General features: G+C 38.8%; 1 protein-coding gene across 6 annotated transcripts in view; it reads right to left on the bottom strand.

Moving 5' to 3' along the window:
- The window catches only part of KDM4C (lysine demethylase 4C), a 398,364-nt gene that overhangs the window by 168,412 nt on the left and 205,720 nt on the right, over positions 1-24,232 (bottom strand). For 4 of the 6 annotated variants that reach the window (XM_060014734.1, XM_060014735.1, XM_060014737.1 and 1 more), the window contains 4 exons: positions 18,957-19,150; positions 15,778-16,016; positions 13,075-13,388; positions 9,281-9,389 (listed from right to left, as the gene is read on the bottom strand). In XM_060014734.1, the coding sequence (XP_059870717.1) occupies positions 9,281-9,389; positions 13,075-13,388; positions 15,778-16,016; positions 18,957-19,150 (856 nt within the window). Of the gene's footprint in view, positions 1-9,280; positions 9,390-13,074; positions 13,389-15,777; positions 16,017-18,956; positions 19,151-24,232 lie in introns of those variants that run through there. The other 2 variants (XM_060014733.1, XR_009519875.1) reach the window with 2 other exon arrangements.

The following is a 24,232-nucleotide window of genomic DNA, read 5'->3' as shown; positions in this document are numbered from 1 at the left end:
TTAAAAGCTACATTAACTTTGCAAACTGCATGCTTATTCTCAATATTCATAGTTTCACAGCCAAACAAAAGATAGAACTAAAAATGCCTAAAATGTAGTACAAAACACAGGATAATTCAATGGCCTATAGGGTAAGACACCCTTGTCTCCAGAGAGAAGGGGTTGTGTACAAGTTTAAGGAAATGTAAAGTAATACATGAAGATATATGAAAATCAAATAGCAATTTCATACATTTCAACCTAATACAATAATTTATTTTCCTAAGGAATGGAATGAACCACACAATTATAATATCAAAAGCTGTTCCTCAGATGTTTTCTACAAGACTTTAAGAGTAAAACAAGGCACACATGAATTCAAATAAATCAAAGTCTTGACTCTCATTTTACAATCCCAATGCTTTCAGCACTTATAGACATCTGATCATAAGACTTCATGCCAACCACTTTTAAAAAAGTCTCAAGATTGATTCTGAAAACTACAGAAAGCAACCGTGTAACATGAGTTAAAAAGCTAGCGCATTTTTGTCTAATTCAATCAAACCCTTACCAAGCCACTCCATAATAAGGGCAAGGTGTTTTTTATTTTTATTCCCTGTATTGCAGAAAAGGTCAATGCCCTTGGGACTCCAATGGGCTTTGTAACAGAAAAATCAAGCTAAACTGAGAACGTCCGTTTATTACAAAGCTAAGTGCTAGATAAAATATCCATTAAATCTGAGTGCCAACAACATCTAATGTTTTGTGTCCACATAATGCAGGAAAACACTGGTTGTGACCTATCAACAAACATTCCAAGCCAATCTGCTTAGTAATCTGCTGAAGTTGCTGTTTTATTGCTTAAACAGACAGAAATATAACCGTGCTTATTATGAAAGTATAATATTACCTCAAGCTAATAAGAACTGATGGAACAAAGAAGAGATCGTTATGTAAAAATTAATAACATTTGGAGCATGAAATGCAATGATCATAAAACAGCATTTGTTTTTCAAAACTGGCAGAGAAAAGGACTTTTTACAGAGGGGAAACACTGTTGATGAGGAACGTTCTTATACTTCACTATTTTGCTTTTCCAAGAAAGGCTAGCATGAAGCAAGAGGACTACACAGTATCCTCTCCTATTACATATATATATTAGGATTGGGGACCTTACATTTTATTTTATTTTTTTTTGGAGGCGGGGAGTAGAGTTGATTTAAAATGTTGTGATAGTTTCTTCCTATTATATTTTGATAGAATTAAAGACCTTTAGAGTCTGAATGAAACTTTGGGATCACTAATCCAACAATTTCATCATACATATGATAAGCCTTAGAAGGTTACATGACTTAGTTTTCCAAGGCCATACAGCCATTAACAGCCAAGGAGAGACTAGAAGGCAGGTCTCAGGTTGCTAACCAAAAACAGTCAGGTGCCCATTACCATCTGGCAAAAACGTTTTTGGTATTAAAACAAATTTTTTTTAACATCTTTATTGGGGTATAATTGCTTTACAATGGTGTGTTAGTTTCTGCTTTACAACAAAGTGAATCAGTCATACATAAACATATGTTCCCATATGTCTTCCCTCTTGCGTCTCCCTCCCTCCCACCCTCCCTATCCCACCCCTCCAGGCTGTCACAAAGCACCGAGCCAATATCCCTGGTGCCATGCGGCTGCTTCCCACTAGCTATCTACCTTACTACGTAAAACAAATTTTTAATTTATTCTAATACTTAGAATAACATTTTTAAAGTTTGAATCAATAAAAGACATCACTATTATATTTGGTCAATATATCCACTTAAATCTTTGAAATAAAAATTTTTTTACAAAATGAAGATTGGCAAACCTATATCAATGCTCTTAGAAAGGAGGGAGTTACAGCATGCCAGGGGCAGGAGGGCATTAATTCTCTAAAACATCTGTCTGCCAAAGATAAAGTGAAACAGCCAATTCAAAGTAATGTCCTTTTGTTTGAGGGATGATTACAAAGAGCCCAAAAGCCAGCTTTTGCACCAACAGAACTAACAGTTACCAAATGACACAGGGTAAAGCTCAGAAAATACCCAGGAAATATCAGACAATCCCAGAAGAAAACAAAAATCTCTAATAAAGTGAAATCAGTCTTGGGAAAACATGTTTAGCACCAATTTATCATTCAATTGCATTATAACTTTTTTTTTTTTCTTTCTTTGCGGTACGCGGGGCCTCTCACTGTTGTGGCCTCTCCCGTTGCGGAGCACAGGCTCCGGACGCACAGGCTCAGCGGCCATGGCTCACGGGCCTAGCCACTCCGCGGCATGTGGGATCCTCCCGGACCGGGGCATGAACCCGTGTCCCCTGCATCGGCAGGCGGACTCTCAACCACTGCGCCACCAGGGAAGCCCTCAGTTGCATTATAAACACGAATGTTTCCACAAAATGAGTGTGAAACAGAGAAAAACATTGAGGAATTAATCAGATTTTGTCAGATGTGAGTTCCTGAGATTTTCCTTGCTTAAATGTACTTAAATGTACACATTTTATTCTTCAAAATAACTGAAAATGTAGCTTAAATAGGTTACATAATGGCCAAACTCCAAGAATAATCTCTAATTAATGTAGCAATTTCCACCTCTTCCATCTCTATATTTAAATATTTAATCTATTACTAAATGAATTATAATATTAATATAGACAGACTGTCCAAAAAATAAATTGCTGTAACACTGCCTGAAATACACTTTTAATGTAACCCTCAAGGCATGCAGACATTACAGAGATAGGATCAGGATCTAAGCTGTCTTTAATTTCAAAGAGATCCTTAACAGCTCATTATAGTACTGCACTTGCTGAACTGATGATTTAGAAAGAGTTATCCAGACAGCTCAGATTAAAGAAAATCAGAGCCATAACCAGCGCTTTAATCTGAATCTTGTCAATATTCAAACGTGTAGGTGGCATCACCTCTGCACTTGGGTAAACAGTACAGATGGGTAATGGCATCTTTCAATTTTTCCGTATAAAATTATAGTTGAAGAGTTACAAGCAAAAATTTGGTCCCAGGGTGATGAGCTCAACATATCACCACATTATTTCAGGGTATTTGAAATGTCAAAAATCCATTCATGAACCTGTAGGTTAGGAGCCCTAATTACTCAAAACCAAGGCTCACATTTTACACAAAAGGAAACTGAGGCCAGAGAGAAGGCTTGCCAGAAGTCGAAAAACTTGTAAGGGACAAAGGCCAGGGCTTCAGTCAGCGTCTACTGTCTTTTAGTCAACTAAACTCCTATTCAGGTGGGTTCAAAAGATTCTCCAATTGCTTCTGCTAGATGCCCTGGAGGCACTTTTACTTTAAATTTCTGATTGGAATAAGAGGCATAAATGTGACGGCAGCCCTATGGTTAAGAATTGTTAGGGTGACTTTCTCTTATCCTATCCTCTTTCCCCACCCAAGCTGAGACCCAGCAGCGGGACCTCTTGGCCTCTGCCTGGGCCTATGGTCCATTTTGGTCTTTAGTTTTTCCTTAGCACACCCTTAACTAAGGGCTTAGGCTTTCAGGAGTCCCACTTTATGAGTCTGGGGGATCCTATGAGGTCTTAGCTCTGATTTCCCAGCCTCCACCCTAGTCCCGGCATATTTCCTCCAAACGGCACAGCATTCACTCTCTCCTACCCACCTGAATGTCATCTCGCCGTGACTCCCCTCTGGATTTCCCTCATTTCTCGAGAGCTCAGCTATCAGCCTCTTCCTGCTCCTCATGTCACAACACAGACAACAAACATTCATTATGTGCCAGACGCTGTTCTGAGTGCCTTACACATAGTCTTTTAACCCTCCTAAGAGCTCCATGTGGCAGAGGCTGCTAGTCTTCACTTGGTAAGCACAGAGCCAAAGCACGGAGGGTCATGCAGCTAATGGAGCACTGCAGCTGGCTGACCATGACCACAGACATGGAGAAATAAGACCCTTTATGTTACTTTTGCCTCTCCATGCATGTATAAAGGTTGATTGTTTTATTTATCAATTATTTTTCTGATTCTTTTGTAACTGGAGGATTATCTGGTAATCCAGTACATCACATCCACACTGTCTCTTTAAAATATTTTTTTGCCCAAATATAAATGTATTTATTACAAAAAGTTTTAAAAGTCATCAGCAAAGAAAAGAGAACTAAAATCACCTGATAACAATCTTGTATATTTTCTTATAAACTTTCAACTTAACTTTCTAAGTCTCCAGCAAAACTCCACAGACAGCATTAGTATGTCAACTCAAACTGACGCCAACAACCATGGGAATCACTGAGTACAGTATCACTGCGTCAGCCACTGCCACGTTCATGAGGTCTCCTGTGTGTTTGCAGGGTTTCTCCTTTACAGGTGCTTTAGAAACAACATTAACCTTATCACTTCACCAAGGGGGTTATGTGCACAGTAAGTACAAAAGCAGTGAAGATACTGTAAGTCAACAGTAGGAAAAGTTGGAAAATTTATACCGGAAACAAATGTAGTAAAAAAAACATTTTAGGTGGGAAACAAACACATACATGACACCCGAAACACTATAAATCAACTATACTTCAATTTTAAAAAATGCACATATGTGTGCAGGAGAAGTTAAAGACCAAACAATGAACTATAAAGGGCAAGGCAGGGGGATGGATAAAATGCATGTTCAGAATATGGATGTCAATGTACAATGTCTATTAGCCTAAGGTCAGTTCAGGAAAAGTCCTGAGTTTGTGTCAGCACAAACTGCTGCCAATGAAAACTAGTCAGAAAAAGCACACATTAGTGAAAAATTTTTGAATAAGAATGCCTTCAAACTGGGAAGGAAATACACATACGCACGCACATGCGCGCGTGCATACACACACACACACACACACACACACACACACACACACACACCCCTACATACACACCCAGGTGCTAGCTAAGCAACTATCCCAATCGTTACTCTGGGGGCCCTCAGGCCTCCAAAGCACTGGCCACATCTGCAACACGTCAGCTTCATATTAACTTTGAGTAGGTTCTAGGATTTGGCACAGTAGAAAGAGGATTCCAACACATTCAGGATACAAAACTGAGTTAGGTGACATATTATATCTACAGCTAATTAAAACCATATGTTCTTCTATACACGTATATACAGAGAGAATACTTCCTGGACAAGAATTTTGGTTTTCCTTTTAACGTGACAGCATACGTTATATCAAAGTATTTCATGGGCTTCCCTAGTGGCACAGTGGTTGAGAGTCTACCTGCTGATGCAGGAGACACGGGTTCGTGCCCCGGTCCGGGAAGATCCCACATGCCGCGGAGCGGCTAGGCCCGTGAGCCATGGCCGCTGAGCCTGTGCGTCCAGAGCCTGTGCTTCCAGAGCCTGTGATCCGCAACAGGAGAGGCCACAACAGTCAGAGGCCCGCGTACCGCCAGAAAAAAAAAAAAAAAGTATTTCATTATCTTTTTTAATGGCTGATTTCAAGGTTATTAATCACTAAGGACTTCCTGCTTTTGGATCCACAGGTGAGTTAAGCCACAGACTGACCTTGGACTTGGAGTGGGGAGACAAAAGGAGTGAGAGCGAGGAGAAAAAGACTGAAGCACAGCGTAAGATGACGAGTGATATGCTAGAGCTAAGTATAGATGGGATAGGACAGTAGAGGAGAAGTAAGAGGAAGGAGGGGTAAATGGTGAGAAGTAGGTGAGAGTCCCAAGATGGAAAGGTGCATCACAGGGAAAGCATAAAGCAGCAGACATACTCAGGAGAAAAAACAAACAAGTCTGAATGGATGGAAAGGAGGATTCACGTTGGGTAGTTGAGGGAAATGAAGCTGCAGAGAGAAGCTGGTACTGGATCATGAACAGCCTTAAAGTCACTTATCCTCAATCGAATCTGTAACATTAAGGGAAATATGTGAGAGCCTTTGGGCAGACATCTTCGGCAACCAAAGAAAAAGAATTACTGGGCTTCCCTGGTGGTGCAGTGGTTGAGAGTCCGCCTGCCGATGCAGGGGACACGGGTGATCCCACATGCTGTGGAGCGGCTGGGCCCGTGAGCCATGGCCGCTGAGCCTGCGCGTCCGGAGCCTGTGCTCCGCAACGGGAGAGGCCACAACAGCGAGAGGCCCGCGTACCGCAGAAAAAAAAAAAAAAAAAAAAAAGAATTACTATGGCGGATTTCTGAGCTTCCCGCCCGGCCAGGGTCCATCCTCTCACACTCAGGGCCTTCTGAGGCCAGGCAAGTTGTTATTCTCAGAGCCTCCCTGGCTCACCCATGCTGCATACACACCCCTTTCGTTATAGACACTCAACCACAAAGGTCTGAAATCGGAGAAGGGGAACATGCTGTTATAGTGACACATCACAAGAGGAGAATGGATACATAGCCAGAATGTTTCAAAACTAAAACGACCCACCCAAGCACTTCTCTTTCAAGTCTGTTTCAATTCAACATTGTATAATTAGCTTCAAAAACAGAAAAATATACAGAATATTAATCCATGCTTCAGGATCACCTTGATCAGGCAGTGCAGCTGCCTGACTTAAGGGAAAAGGGAACTGAAAAACACTTCAGTTAAAAGAAAACCAGAGACAGATTAGTAATTTCTTTTAAACTACAAATAATGAATATGCAGGGACTTCCCTGTTGGTGCAGTGGTTAAGAATCCACCTGCCAATTCAGGGGACACAGGTTCGAGCCCTGGTCTGGGAAGATCCTACATGCCATGGAGCAACTGAGCCCGTGTGCCACAACTACTGAGCCCACATGCCACAACTACTGAAGCCTGTGTTCCTAGAGCCCGTGCTCCACAACAAGAGAAGCCACTGCAATGAGAAGCCCCTGCTCACCGCAACTAGAGAAAACCCGCATGCAGCAATGAAGACCCAACACAGCCAAAAATAAATAAATTTATAATAATAATAATATGTAGTATACATTTGAGAGAGTTTTTCATCCTCCTAAAAAGAATGAATTAGATATTAGTTTTTATGTAAAAATGCTATATACTCTGAAACATCAATTCATTTCTTAGGTATCTCCCCACTCTGCTCCACCACTGTAGACCCTCGTGTTTTTCTGCTAAGTATGGAAAATCTTCCAGGAAAGAACAGGCTAAGAGTCAGGAAATCCTTGCTGATCCTGTAATTACTGGATCTGCCACCAATTAGAATGATCTCTACAGTTTCAGGCCACTTGAGTATCAAAGAGCCACTGCACTGTCCTTTGAGAAGAGCAGCTTAGAGGTAACTCTTATCTCCCACATAAGCTCCCAGAGGTGCTGGATCAATATCTTTCCCCTCTGCTGCTTTTCTGTTAGGGAGTCAAATGCCAGCTTGAACAGAGAAATGCTCATTCACCAACAAGGGACACTGCTGTTTAGAGATGCAATTTCTCAGATGCTCCAATCTAGTCATGCTCCTGTCTGGCATACACACTTACTTCTATAAAAGGAGTGCAAAAGGAGCCCAGTAGTTATGGTAGGAAATTCCCAAAAGACGCTAGATTTGGAGTTGTGTGCTCCCAATGAGCACTAATCCCACTCTTCATCACTTTCTAATAATGACGTCTAATAATGACATAATTATAATCATAATAATGATGATTTTTATTCACTTTTAGATGTACAAGACACAGAGGGAGAAGGCTGAGGTAAAAACATTCAATGCCCAATAAATAAGTAATTTGCTCCAGGACATGGAATATTATCCACTCTCTGTTTGGAAGTCTGTAAAAATCTTTAGCCATCACTGATTTCTCCTCTCAATTCTCTGATTTCTCCTCTCAATTCTCAAAAATCCCCAGAGGACCGCAGCAGTCCTTCATATATTAAAATAGAGGGTGAGACTGCTGCAAAAGCTACAATCACCAGTGTTTCAGCAAGATATTTAACCTCAGACTTTGGAGATGTCTTCGTTAAACCAATCCATTTAGAAATTTGGCAAGCTATACTGATCGAAATCAGAACTTCTCTCCATGGAGAAACTCTGGGCCAATTTACGATGATTCACATGGAAATAAACTTCCTAGGAAGATAATGACATAGGAGAAGGCAGTTTTCCTTATGTGTTAGGATAGCCCATTCCCTTCCAAGAAGCTATGCTGTCAGAGGCTATGATGGGGAAGGGTAATGAAAATCCGTAAGTAATGTAAATTAAGTATTAATTACTCTATACAGAACAGTCCTTTATCTTGGCACTAAGGGGAAAACGGTTTGTGCTGCATATGATAAAGTTGGAGAAAGAAAAACTGAACATGATGATATATGGAAATAAAGGCAAATATGTTTCATTACTTTTATACTCAAGGCAGAATTCTACCTTGAATTGGCATTACAGAGACTGCTACTATCATTATCTGATCCCTACAGTGAGGATCTTTTTTTCTAACTAAACATGCGGCATAAAAGAAGACAGTGAATAAAAGTTAAAAAAAATCTGCTAAAGATGTGTACTCTGATAAACTGGATTTAAACTAAATGGAAGCCTGAACCCAAGATTCAAGTTATTCCCTTGACAGCATCCTCACAGACTTGATTAACAATTTCCACCAGGAAATGAGAACACCTCAAAGAAGGGCTTTTTACAGAAAACCTGCTTGAACTGATCCTTTTAGAGATGGAAAAAAAATAGACCCTTATGATGCTATGAGACACTTGCAAGGAAGAAACAGCTGGTCAGAGGTATGATTGAAGACAACAAAAAAACATTTTTGGAAAAAGAGAGGTAAAAGGGGCAACTAGGTAAGACAAACAGACAAATGTTACATCTAGGAATAGTAACTGGTTGTAAATAAAACTACTTCACACCAAGCCACATCAGTAAAATCTAGTTAATGAGAAAGGATGTTTCATGACACACCAGGTGTAACAGGATATAGAAGTACTGCATCTAGTTTTGTACTCAAATGGTGTTAATAAATTTAAAGGATTCAAGTTAAAGGCAATGCAAAGAAACACAAAGCATGTTATTTCCGTAATTTGATACCTTGAGAAAAATGATTGTCAGCTCCTTCTGGAGGGTCTCAAGGCAAATGTCAGAAATGACCAATTTACCCCATCATATAAAAAAAGGAAGACTTTAACATGGCTAGATTATGTGAAGCAAGGATGTATCCCTAAAATATAAATTCCAAATAAATTACGTATTACTTATGGTCTCCTTATGGTGTATATATTTGCCACTTGGTGAGATTTCTTTTCTACCAGGCCATTTTTTAGAAGTTTGTTACAACAAACTGACAGAATAACTTCTGAGTATTATACAGTCTATACGGAATAAATATTGGAAAACAACACAAGCTCACCTTCATCACTCGTTGCCTGCTGTTTCACCAGAGTCATTGGGGATCTTGCTGGAGGCTTACTAAGTGGATGGCGCCAACTTTTAGCAGTTTTGGTTTCTCCTTCTATTCTCTGGTTACAGAACACAAATGGGGGAGAAACAGCCACCGTTAAAGACTTGTTTTAAAACAAAAAACTATGGTTATGATGATTTACAACAAGTTAATTATGAAGAACTCTTACACTTATTCACCTGCTGAGGAATTAACACTTCGTTAAAGAAATTTAAACCTACAAGTCAAAAGAAATAGGAACCCATTCTATTAATAATTTTACTGACAGGGAAGTCAGTTAACTATTCTTCCACTTTATATTAAAATACTATCTGGAGGGACTTCCCTGGTGGCACAGTGGGTAAGAATCGGCCTGCCAGTGCAGGGGAGACGGGTTCGAGCCCTGGTCCGGGAAGATCCCACATGCCACAGAGCAACTAAGCCTGTGAACCACAACTACTGAGTCTGCATGCTGCAACTACTGAAGCTCACGTGCCTAGAGCCTGTGCTCCGCAGCAAGAGAAGTCACAGCAGTGAGAAGCCCATGCACCGCAACGAAGAGTAGCCCTCACTCGCCACAACGCAGCAATGAGAGAAAGTCCGCGCGCAGCAATGAAGACCCAACACAGCCAAAAACAAAATATAAATTTAAAAAAACAAAAACAAAAACACTATCTGGGGACTTCCCTGGTTGTGCAGTGGGTAAGACTCTGCACTCCCAATGCAGGGGGCCCAGGTTCAATCCCTGGTTGGGGAACTGGATCCCGCATGCTGCAACTAAGGAGTCCTCATGCCACAATGAAGATCCCGCATGCTGCAACTAAGACAGGTACAGCCGAAATAGATACCTAAATATTTAAAAAAACAAAAACACTATCTGTAGTGCAGGGTACGCTTCTCAAACCTACAATAAACTCAGCAGTTAGCTAGTTTTCAAAAGTTCTTTAAAACTAATTTAAATTTAGGATTATATATTCATAACAAAATAGGACCATGGCATTTGGTCATGTGTGACTATGTGGCAGGTTATTTTGCTTTCCATCCTCACACAGGAGGAAGTACTGCCAAGGTGAGCCTGTACTCTTCCTTCCATTCAAAAATGAATCGCCACTTCTCTGAGGATCAAACAGGAAATCAAAAGTTGTTGCTGTTGTTTAATATGGCACATTACTGTCATCTTGAAACCACTTAAATTTTACGTAAAATCTTCTGTCCTGAGCTGCCCAGACTACATTTTCCTTTCAAAGGTAAAGGAAAAAGTCCTGTGCATCCTGACATCTTCCAGGCAGAAACTACTTCCAAGCTTTCTTGCCCATGCAGCAACCCCCCAAAAAAGGCAGGAGTGTGGTTAGAGAAAGAGTTCGAAACTAGTGGGTTTGCATCAACATTTGACTGCAAAAGAAAGGAGTCTCAGGAATTTCCCAGTAAGCTGAAGAAGCAGGGCCCAGAGGGAGAGAAACTATGCTGACATCTGACACCAAAACAGAATTATGAGAAAATGTGTGAGAGCATTCTAATCAAAGCTGGGATCACAAAGTATAATACAGGGTGAGATTTACCTGTAGTTTATAACAGCTAAAAATTAATGTGAGGAATTATAACTTAGTCAACAATAACAAATATTTACTAAACCCTTACTACATGCCACACTGTTCTAAGAGTGAGCTACAGAAGGTCCCTGCTTCCAAAGAGTACAATATAGATTGGGGGTGGGGGTGGGGGGAGCACAGACAAAAAACAAGTAGAAAATAAATATTTATGAAGTACTATTAAGCAATAGTAATACAACAATAAAAACAATAAAGCATGACAAAGAATGGAAAGAGATGGGGAGAAGGCTATTTTATATGGGGTCATCAGAGAAGCCCTTTCTGACAAGAAGACATTTGAGTGGAGCCTTGAGTGCAATGAGGAAGCGGTACATTTACCTCTCTAGGGGAGGAGTATTTTGAACAGCAGGAATAGCAGGTAAGGTTTGAACACATTTGATTTATTCCAGGAAAAGCATGGAGTCCAGTTACAGATAGACAGACACTGTTTAAAAAATAACGCAATGTTTCTTGAGAAGGTTGACTAAAGCTGACTGCTACCAGCATACACGTGGCATCACGCTTAATACTAAGAAACACTGGTCACACTACACAAAAATGAAATGGCTCTGTATCACTTAGAAGGACTGTCTGACACCATGGTATGAGAAAAGAATACCACACAGCCGTTTCTGATGAGAGCAAACCAAGTCCCTCAGCCCTCAACAGCAGCACTTGCTTTCCTAGGCAGTCAGGCTTTGTTCAGAGAAATGATAAAGATGAAGGTTAACGGCACTGAGAATCCAACTGCCTCCATTGAAAGCAAGGAAACAGAAAACTTACTTTCCGTTCCATTCTAGTTAAAGAAGCTGACCAAATATAAACAGGCATGTGACTTATTCACCATTCTAGAATCCCAATATCTATCCAGCTACAATCGCTATGTGAAATTAAGTTGTAAATTTTATTTACTGGTATGTGAATACTATTTTCAAATTGCTCAACAACCTTTTCAAATAAATTAGATCATATTTTTCTATTTCTCAGATACTTCTGAGAAATATTTTATAGTTCAGTAGGACAATCATGCATAAAAATGATAAAAGTTATTGGGTGAAATTAGGAAATCATCTATATTTTATTGGACATTTTAAAATTACTTATGAACAGAGTATTCCAAGTTGATGTCTTTATTTACTCTCCCTTGCTACTAAAGCTCCAAAAGGCCTGGGATGAGTTGAAATGACCAGGAGCAGTCCGGAAGTAGGTCTGTTCAGTGGCTGGCACAATTTATCAGCTCCAACATTTGAGGCTTCCCTTACTCATCCACTTGAACTCCTTTATCAAGTTGTGCAGGTCAAAAGAGGTTACCAAATTATGACAATCACTACATGCAGTCGTAGCTTGGCTGATACACTCACAATCTTAAAGTTACAGTGAAAGTTTACGCTGAGAGCATATGATATTAACATCGTACAAGAACATATGAGAAACAGGGAGGCCCTATGCAAAGGGTTAGAATGGGGAGGCTGGAAATCAAGAGGGATCTTGAGTTTTCCAAGAGGCAAAGGCCTGGTTCCCACGGTGGGCAGGACCAGAAGGGTCAGCCTGGTCCTAGATTCAGAGCCCATGAGGAAAGAGTCAGGGAAAAGTATGACCAGATGAGCCTTAATCTTAAAATAGAGGCTGTGGGAAGCCTGCAACCCAGAGGTATTAAGCATTGGCAGAAGGAGGCCAGAGCCCTGCAGCTGAAATTATTTCCAGCCTGGCTACTATTGGAGGTGACAGAACCGCTCTGTATCTTGACTGCATCAATGTCAGTATCATGGTGATATTCTACTATAGTTTTCCAAGAAGACACTATTGGAAAAAAAAAAAAAAAGAAAACACTATTGGGGCAAAAGGGATACATAAGACCTTGTTATACTATTTCTTACCACTGCATGTAAATCTACAATTATCTCAAAATAAAGAGTTTAGTGTTAGAAAAAATTTTTAAGTAAGAAAATTAAGCTCCAATATGTGGCCAAAAGTTCCATGTTCTCTGAATTATTACCATGTGAGCCAGACCTCACAGAAGGCTTACCTCCCGGTCATTGAAAGAAATATGATTAAGACCCATAAATGTGAAATGTTATTTCTGCCCTAAAGCAAGATTTTGATGCACAGCATTCTGTTTGCAGAAAGTGCCTTGACAACATAATAAATATGGTAAAAATTGACACTGCCACATACACTGGGGACTTTGAAGCCATTTCTCTCTCCACTGGGGACCTCTGGGACTTCCCCAGGTTCAAGGCCTACCCCATGGCTCTCCACATCACTCTCTTCTCCCTCTGTCAAAGCACTGTTACTCTCCACCACAGAGGAGCACGACTCAGGTGACTTTGGCCATGGAAGCTTGGGTGGCTCTGATTCCTTAGACATAACATGGTCACTAGACATGGAATCGTCAGCATCACTGGGATTTGAAGGCGGAATTGTGGCACAGGTTTGGTCAGCCTCAGTTTTGATTTTCTCTGCCACAGATGTGCTTAGGCAGACGTTTCCTGAGGAGTAAAACAAAAGACTGTTAATAAATCTTACACTGTGTTATTGCTGAGAACTGTTGAACTATTCTCAACTAAATTTCTACCATCAAACTTTCCCTCTAAATTTCCACTAAAGACCTGAGTGGGAAAGGTCACCAAAGCACCATGCAGCCTTCGTAATTGTTAAGGTGGCAAAATAATATACTTACTGACAAAATAAGGGATTTAAAAAGAGGTTCCACTGCAGACCAATGTCAAAAGCCAGGGCAATAACAATAATTACCCAAGCAATAGCAAGTTGAGATCTTTCTAAAAATAAGAACTTAATTCCAATATATGCTACTGACGAAACATTCCAGCTCAGAGGATGTATCTCAAGAACACAGGTAGGGAAGTCCCTGGTGGCGCAGTGGTTAAGAATCCGCCTGCCAATGCAGGGGACACGGGTTCGAGCCCTGGTCTGGGAAGATCCCACATGCCATGGAGCAACTAAGCCTGTGAGCCACAACTGCTGAGCCTGCGCTCTAGAGCCCACAAGCCACAACTACTGAAGCCTGCATGCCTAGAGCCCGTGGCTCCACAACAAGAGAAGCCACCGCAATGAGAAGCCCATGCACCGCAACAAAGAGTAGCCCCCGCTCGCCGCAACTAGAGAAAACCCATGCGCAGCAACGAAGACCCAACGCAGCCAAAAATAAATTTATATTAAAAAAGAAAAACCACATGTAAAACTGTGAGATCGAATAAAAATTATTTCCTACACTAATCCTGCATCATACAATGACAGCATATGAAAGGAGAAGAATATCACATGCACTTCTCTCCTACAGCCGTCTCTATTCACCCTCCTCCCTTCCTTACACATACACGCACACGTGCACACACACAAGCATCATTTCACCTATCACACAGTAGCTCGGATGCTGCACTAGCCAAGTCCTCTATTAGATGCTCTGCCAGGTCTCAAAACCTGGAAGTCCAAATGCAAGAGACCAGGCAGTGACACAAATAATAAACCTGGGTACCCTTAGCTTAAACTACCCAGTAATTTGTAAAGTAGTTAATTTAACCTGGTGTGATTAAAAACAACAACAACAAAAAAAAACTACGGCGAGAGACTATAAAGAAATATCCGTAAGCACTGCATAACTGTTCTCTGTACTGCTTGCTATTCCCTTCCCTACCTTCTTTACTTTCTATTTTCCATGTGTTCATCACAAGTCAATTCAGATATCACTTACTCCAAGAAACCCTGCCAGTCCAGCCTCCTGTCTATTTCAGGTCTTTCCTTGGTATTCCAGGAACACCCTATGCCATCGCTACTAGTGGCACTCAGCACACTAGATAGGAATTATATATTTGTCTAGCTCTCCAATTAAATATAAACTCAGTGAAAAAAAAGTCTATGATTTAAACTCTATTAACATAGATATTTCAAGAGCAAAAGGTAGTAAGAATAGAGAAGCAGCCAAGGATCCGATTAACTAGGACAATGATCAGGACTTTTTCTTTTACTCTGAGTGCAATAAGAGCAAGAAGATGGGAGGGACAAAACAAACCACGTCTTTTAAATGGATCACTATGACTGCCATATGGAGAACTGACTAGTAGGGGTGACTAGAGTGGACACAGGCAAGACAGGAAGGAAGTAATTTCTGCAACAGTCCAGACAAGAGATAACGTGCCTTGAACAAAGAGGAAGCAAGAGGGTGGCTGGATTGGGGAGAGTCCCACAGTTGAAGGATACAATAAATGAGGGGTATGAGAGAGCGACAGGAATTACCAACAAGCTCGATTAGGAAAAGGACAAAATCTCCAACAACTATTAAAGAAGCAAAGCATTAAAACAGTTTCAGAGAAATATGCTATAAAAGCGGGGAAAAGCAAAGCAGTTGAGATTTACAGATGATGGCTTTGGCGCAGAGAAACAGCCAGGGGACTATATACACATTTCACAGGACTGAATGATGTTTGCTGTTCCTCTGTAAAACCTTAATCTTTATTTTCTTCCTAAAATTAAGTCGACGCTAAGAATCTGCAAAGAATTATCTATAATTGGTTTTCTCTATTCCATGTGAATTCGAGAGAGGCTTTCCAAAAAATGTATTGTATATTATAAATTGAGTTGCACTAAAAGTAAATTTTTTTCATTTTAGAATCTTCTTTTTTATTAAACGAAATAGGCACTGCTGGCTGCTTGCCTCAAAATTCCATTACCCGTAGCAGTGGTGCTTCTGATTTTCATAACACTCCCTTGGCCTTTTGATTGAGTTACCGCATAGTTTTAGATAGCTTATTGGTTAAGCTACGTGGAAAAGTAACATATCTGCCCTAGTAAACACAGATTTAAGGCAGATCAACAATCACCTACTACTAATACGTGAAACATAATCAGCTAGTTTCTCACCTGCGAATCTGATATTATCTGATAAATTGTGATCCAGCTGCATCCTGCTAGCAGAGGCCTCTTCCTCTGAAGGTGCTTCTGTATTTGCTAGTTTCACTGCTTCTTCTGGCTTTTCACTGTCCTTGAGCTCATCTGGGTCTGGGTCAGGAGTGGGGCCCTCTGCCCCATCAACTGCAGCTAACACTTCCTCATCTTCCTCATTCTTAGGCCTCTTAGAGTGAGAACTAGTGCACTGGAAGCTTTTAACAAAAGAAGCTATAGTCAGAACACAATATTTCCAATGGACAGGAAAAAACATATATACAAATATTATTTTCACTTAATGAAAAAAGAGAAGAGAAAACTGATTGGTTTTTAATCACATTATACAAAGATAATCTTCACGAGGAATAGATCAAATTGAAATGTTAAGCACAGTTTTAATAACAATTTACTAAAAACTAAAACAACTCTAAATTGTTAAACATTATTGATTATTAAATATTACTGATTATTAAACATTACTGGAAAATCACTTAAAATTTTATAACAATATTAAGGCGAAAAATAAAGTGAAAAATGATGACATAAGGATAAAAGAAAATATTATTTAGATAATGAAGAAAGAAAAAGGAAATGAGGAGATTCCATAAAGCTGTTGTTAAAATTTGAGTAGATTATTTACATTCCAAGGTGAACTGGTGGCTATATTTCCCTGAGTTTCGTACAATTCTGAAATATGCATGAAAAGCATTAAGGTTAAATGCCAATTATCATTAGCTAAAGGAATTAAGAGAGGAGGAAGGCAAACCATATGTATTTAACATCTTATATCAATGTATTATTTATTTTCAGAGTGGACGCCATTTTTAAAGTTTTCCTCTTCTAGTATTTTCCAGCAAGTCACTTGATAGCTTTGTTGCAGATGCCTTTTGTATATGACACATTTCTAACACTTTCATTTAAGAAGAATTACAACTGAAATCAAAATGATGTGTACTTTAGAGTACACACACACACAAGAAAACACATTAGTGTTTTTCTATAGGAAGTCACAGATAAATAAAGGGGGTAGCCAGGGATAACCTATGTAAATTAGCTTTGGCTGCTGCTGGAAGTAACAGTATTGGTATCATCATCACTTTATTGAGAACCCATGCAGTGGCCTATGTGGAATATCTCTACATTATGAATAGCACAGTACACTTACAATAGGATGGCTGACATCTCTTTGAGATTTCAGTGAATCATTCCCTTCATTAGATTTTCCTAGATATAGCATATTACTTAAGGGAGATCAGCAAACTCGATGATCAAACCACAAAGGTGAGCATAATAAACAAGCCCCTTAACATTAGGCTTTCTAACTGGGTGAGTGAAGACCACTGATTATTTTAACCTACTGAAAGGCATTTCGAATCTGTTCAATGTCATAGATCTATATTCAATGTCAACCCACAAGGACCACTGTGGTTAGTAACTAAGAGACCACATCATACACCTAATTGGAGTACTGTGTTTTCTGTCCATTAAAGAACAATTCTCAAGATGTGCCATTGGCTACTGAACTCAAGACTGACTACTGCCCCTCCTTCCACAGTGAACTTTTTTGGCAATGCGGATTCGCACATTTACAAAACACAGTGACTCTCTAAATCGGTGTTTCCCAAACTCTTCCGAATGCAACCCACAGTAAGTTATACATTTCAGATGATGACACAATACACACATACACATGCTCACACATGTCATGAATTAATACTTACCCTTACCTCATGGGAAGAACTACAATGCATTTTATTCTCTTTTACTTCCTAATTTTAAAATGTTGTTCCTAACCTATTAAATTGCTTTGAAAACTAAAAGTTTGAAAATTCCTGCTGTAGACTATAGGGTGAACTAAGAACACCTGGGTTTTAATTCTGCTACTAACTAATTCTATGCGTCAAGTATATCTCTTACAAAATGCTGGTTTCACTCCATGTTCTTAAGGTTCCTCCACTCACTAGCATTCTAAAATAGCAGAAAGTAAATTGTCAGGGGGGGGTGGGGGGGGAAGAGAGAGAGAGAGTCAGAAAATAGGCAACAGAAGTGTGGACAAAGACTTAAAATTGAGTGTTATTTGGTTAGTAGCAAAAAACTAGAAACAAGCTACAGGTCCAAATACAGGAGATTAAATACATGCAGGCATTAGAAATTACGTTGTAGCAAATCATTCAGTTACATGAAAAAATATAAAACTGGTCATCAAATTATTAATAAGAGCATGGCCCCAATTTTGGAAATGTATATAATATTATATAATAAATAAAAATATATATGTAAAGGATATATACAAAATGTTAACACTGGTTATCTCTGGATTGTGAGGTTATGGGTGATTTGGGACTCCTTCATTATTCTTTTCCTTATTTTACAAATTTTCTCCAATGCACAAATATTACTTTTACAATCTGAAAGAAAAACAATGAGTAATACTGGAGAGTAAAAATGTAATATAAACCTGGAAAATACAAAAGTCTAAAAAGGTTGCCTGAGGACCTGAGCAACATAACACACACCCTATTTAATGGGTTTTAAGACAGCAAGATGACCACAACAGGCCTAAAGGCTTTTGAAATGGCACTGGCCACAAAAATGGAATGTAGATTAAAGTACACAGGGACAACCACGTTACAGAAACACCACATGCTCTGATTCACATCTTGTGAAAGAATAAAGCCAAGTGTGTATAATGTAGCAAAATATATAGGCATCCCAATGAGAAAAGTAATATCTGAGATGTTTGACAAATGAAAAAGAAAACTACTAAAAGTCAAAATCAGCAGCAAAATTAAAAAGTTGGAAATCGAGTTACTGAAGTTGACAAAAATAAGGAGATGAATAGAGGGCACTGATAAATCTTTAAATACATTAATGTAAGGGGTTTAGAAGGTCTAGAATTGTTCTATTTCTCATGCATTGCAACTTTCAAAATATTCTCAAATACAATATACATCTCTGTTTATATTCTATTTATTTATTACACTTCCAAAGAATTGAAAATACTTTGCGTCAAATTTTTCGTAAGATATTAAGTAAACTGATGGTGAATAAACAGAAAAAAAAAAGCAAATAAATAGTCTTTGAGAACATTATGTTCAAGGACCCATTTTAAATGAGTAAGTACAAGTAGGATGGGGTGTGGGCAGGATCATTACCTCCTGGATGCTTTTCTTACTTTCCTCCTCCTCTGCAGCCATGCTTTTACTTCAGGGGTGGATTCTGGAGTGGGCTTCGTGTGATCAATGGTATATATATCCTTTCCTTGTTTCCAAAGCTGGTATCTGTCTGGCTGAAATTTCCTCACAAAGATATCCATTGAAATTTTCACCATGTCTTTCCTGCAGGTGCACTGAAACGCAATGGGGTTGGAGTGCTTTAAACATTTTGCTAACTACAGAAAGTCACACTGAGTTGTCCTTTGAATGTACCATACATGAATACTTAGTCACTACATAATGGAGAATAATGTTTTACATTTTCAAACATTCAGTGAGTAGGGACTTCCCTGGTGGTCCAGTGGGTACGGCTCCACACTCCCAATGCAGGGGGGCCCGGTTTCGATCCCTGGTCAGGGAACTAGATCCTACATGCATGCTACAACTAAGAAGTCCGCATGCCACAACTAAGTCTACATGCCACAACTAAAAAAGATCCCACATGCCACAGCAAAGATCCCGCATGTGCCACAACTAAGACCTGGCACAACCGAAAATTAATAAAAATAAATAAATAAAATAAATATTTTTTTAAAGTTTTAAGAAAAACATTCAGTGAGTAATAAACTCAATTTCTTCTGAATGGAGGTGATAACCTGTATATTCACATCTATAAACAGTAGAATAAGATGTTAAAATGCATTGCAGAGTTCTTGGAAACTGTGTACCAAGAACAACTGAAAGGAAAGAGCACACATTTGAAAGCATGCCTGCAACAGAAGGATTACCCTCCCAGCACAAGGATGCATCAGTGAGCTGAATACTGTAAAGCTGAAAACCTAGGTTGACAATGAATAAAAGTAGCTAATAAATGTGTGGTTAGAATAATTTAACCAATAGGTTGAGATAAATTTTCTCCAAGATATATTTTAATCACATTAATGTTTATTAACAAATATACTCTCACAAAGTAACCAACAATTAGGAGCAAATAAACAGCCTCTTCTACATCATATCACATGAAACACCCACCATCACCACTACAATCATATCCACTAGAAAGAAGGAACAGTGTTAAGATAAGAAGTTCAAAGAAAAGATTATTTTGAATCCACTAGAACTTTGATTCTCATGAATACATAGTTACAAGTCATATCATATAAAGCAAGTTTCCTATAAAGACCTCACACAGGTTATATTGTGTCTAGGTTAGTACTCCATGCAATGGAACAGATAGAATTCAAATAGTGAAACAGAGATAGTCTCAAAGATGTAACATACCTTAACCATCCCTAACACACCTGGCAACAGACTGGTTGACTCAACAACAGCCTTGAAACAGTAAGTCTTTCAATATTTTGGCAATACAATTATCATCTCCATGCAAATTAATTTAAAATTTCCTAATAATCTCCAGCCTAAAACTTCCTCCAGAGAGTTCCAATCTTGCCTTGAAAGTTCAGGAAAAAGAAAAAAGGAAAAAAAAAAAAACAAAAACAAAACAGTTCAGGACACAGCTAACAGTCAGTATGCCTAAAACCACCTTCTCCAAATACAAACAAAAATTTTATTATAAATGATATGACAATCCTTCTATTCTCCTATATTCACAATCAACATTTCCTAATCCCTCCCTTGCCTTCTACCCCTAGAAATCCAGTCTGTCATCATCTATAATTAGCTCTTCCTCTACCTGCAGAAATCCTTTTACCAGGACACCTTCACTGTCAGATGCTAAAACCTAGCATAACAAAACTAACTAATTTCCCTGCCTGCAGTCTCTCCTAGCACCAATTCATCTTTACAGCTGTCACTTTAATCTCCCTCAAATATCTCATAATCTTTCACTTCGGAGTCCAATAAGGTGTAATACTCTGCTCTGCCTTTAAAATAAAGTCCTGAGCCCAGCATTCAAGGGCTCTAAACTTGGACTCCACTAGTGAGATTTCCAGGTTTCTCTCCCACTGCAAGTCAACATGAACATTCCTCTTCAACCCAAGGAGCAGAGTCACCATGAGCTTCCTTACCTCAGTGCTTTTGCTCCTACCACAATGCCTTCCTGCTCACCATTCTGCCATCCAAAGAAAATTCATCCTAAACACTGAATGCAAATTGTACCAATTATTCTTCTGAATGGAGTACTATTTATCTACACCACTGCTTTCTATTATTAGTTAAGTACAGGCAAACTTCATTTTAGTGCACTTCGCTTTATCGCGCTTTGCTTTATCACGCTTTGCTTTATCACGCTTCACAGATAAAACGCTTTTTACAAATTGAAGGTTTGTGGCAACCCTGCATCAAGCAAGTCTATCAATTTTTCCAACAGCATTTATCAACAGCATTTGGTCACTTTGTATCTCTGTGCCACATTTTGGAAATTCTCGCAATATTTCAAACTTTTTCATTATAATGGTGATCTGTGATCAGTGATTTTTGATGTTACTATTGCAAAAAGCTTACAACTCACTGAAGGCTCAAATGATGGTTAAGCATCTTTTAGCAATAAAGTATGTTCTAATTAAAGTATGTACATTGTGTTTTTTTTTAGTCATAGTACTACTGCACATAATAGACTGCAGTACAGTGTAAACATAACTTTTATATGCGCTGGGAAACCAAATAATTTGTGTGACTGGCTTTATTGTGGGGAAAGGAACTGAACCCACAATATCTGAGGCATGCCTATAAAGAGAGAGTTCTAAGTCATTTTTACTATAATTAGCTTAGAAATATGGAAAATGAGGATTCTGAGAAATTTAAAGATATTTTGGTTTAAGACGCAACCTTTCACTAAAGGAAGAAATAAGTTTAGACTCACCAGCAGAGACTCTCTTATTTTCGTATAGTGTTACTAATATTTGCTTCATGAAGAAAAAGGAGTGGACAATATAAATGATATAAGTTTCCACAGCAAGAATTTTGTCCTAGATTTTGATTTCCCATTCCTCTCTCCTAGAAGTCTTGAATTTTGTATACATGCAACAAGATCTACCACTCAACTGACTGACTGACTCAATACAAGAATATGTGTCTTAAATTATAGAAATAGAGAACAAATTAATGGTTGCCAGGGTTAAGGGAGGGGATGATGGTGAGAGGGAACTGGGTTCAGCTATAAAAGGGCAATGTGAGGGATCCTTGCAGTGGTGGAAATATTCTGTATCTTGACTCTATCATTGTCAATTTCCTCTTTTTTGATATTGTACTATAGTTTTGTAAGAGGTTACCATGGGGGAAAACAGGATAAAGGATACACAGGATCTACCTGTATTATCTTTTGCAACAGCATGTGAATCTACAATTATCTGAAAATAAAAAGTTTAAGAAAAAAATAAACTCTAAGACTTCCTTAAAATAAAACATATGTATGTCTTGCCTTTGATTTTAAGTATTCAGAAATAGAGTCATAAGATACCCAAAATAATGCAAGGGAACAACGCCAGAGTCAAAAATAGTTGAAGTAAACTTCAACAGCACAGAGAAAATCTACTCTTGTCAGTAGTGACAAATAATACACTCATCTTAAAGCCCTAAAGATTAGATGAGATCATTTAATAGAACGTGCTATGTGACTTTATTAGTAGGAACGGAAGACATTAACACTCCCATTTAGAAACAAAGAAATTTACAGACTACATATTGGTACAAAGAGCAATAACCAATAATAGGTAATACTTCTCAAGTAATCTATTTTGGATATGAATTCAAAACACTAATAAGAATGGCTTTTCTTACTGTTTCTTTTAAGAACATTCATACTAGTTATGTAATATGTAATGTATGTAATGGCTAAGTCCAAATTTAAAGGGAATCGTCAGTAGTCTGTTAAGCATTGAATTCTTCCATATTTCACCACCCTAAGACTTGTTACACAGAATCATGATTATTTGTTCCTATCTCCCAGGAAATCAAATTCAGGCTCTCCGTTATTTATATTGAAAACCAGCAATCTAATTTCAAGATGAAAATGTTTCTAAAAATCAGCAACTTTCTAAGGCAGCAAATAGTCATATGAATTGTAGAATTGGAAATTTCATATAACCACAATATATGATTAATAAAATAAGAAGTTGATGTTTAATAAAAACCCAAACTGAGCTATTACTTTAACATATTTTCTTTGTGACACACAGGATGGCTAATTATGGGAGGGAAAAAACCTCTCATGTGCAAATGTCTGATAAGGAAGGCTTTGAAGGTATGCAAAAATGTGTGAAATTATCCTGCTTTTCAGTCTATTTATAACAATTAAATGATAATTAGGAAGGAACTAAGGAAAGAATAGCTTAAAATAAGATAACAAGCCTAATAGCCACTTGATGTGGCTGTTATGGGTTAAATTGTATCTCCCTCCCCCAACCCCCAAATGGTATATTCAAGTGCTAACCCCCCTCAGAATGCGGACCTTATTTGGAGAAAGGGTTATGGCAGACAGAAGTAATTACATAAGGGGTTACTGGAGTAGGGTGGGACCTTAATCCAATGGGCCTGGTGCCCTTATCAGACAAGAAGAGACACAGACACACAGGGGACAAGGCCTTAAATTGGTCTGACTACAAGAATATAGAGGTTCTTAGTGTTATTAAATTTTGCCTTACTGGGAAAGTTGAAGCAACTGAGGAAGTAAGAATCAGGCTTCCGGTATAACGAGGGGTCTTAAGAGCGAAGGAGAAGTGCACAGAGGTTTTGAAGAATCGAGAGCAACTATGACCTTGCAGGGGATTGAGAGAGAATGTGAGAGGACTGGGCCCTTGTCATGGGTGGAACCCACTGCGGTGCACATCCAGCTCCTGGTTGGGTCCTTCCTATCAGACTCAACTCCTCGGCTTCCCCTCTTGAAGAAACAACAGAAACTGAAGGATCAACAGAAGTCAGGCATTTACGAGGGGAAACACCGTGACCCAAGTGAATCCTGCCAGGTAGGATACTGTAAGGTAGAATAAGGTGAGGGTGGGGGATGAATTCATGTGACTTCTCTACTGTATCCCCCAAAATGGGGCCTCTTATCAATATAAGAGCTGGGTGTTAGATGGCTCCATGTATGTAGTTTCAAGAGACATGAGATACTATCAATCTCAGAATTAAAAACTAATTTTCTGTACATATACAGGAAAATGTTCTCTTTTTTACATACAAAATTCCAATGAATGTCAACCACAGTATATCATAGCCCAAAGAGGATAAATAATGTTTAAATTTTTCTTATAAATTATTAATTTCCCAACAATTATAAAAAGGGACCAATGCATAGATGAAACAGATTTACTGAACAG

Source organism: Delphinus delphis, chromosome 6 (assembly GCF_949987515.2).
Source record: "Delphinus delphis chromosome 6, mDelDel1.2, whole genome shotgun sequence".
NCBI lineage: Eukaryota > Metazoa > Chordata > Mammalia > Artiodactyla > Delphinidae > Delphinus > Delphinus delphis.
Note: the sequence above shows the minus strand (reverse complement) of the source record. Positions and strands in the feature narration are given on the sequence as shown.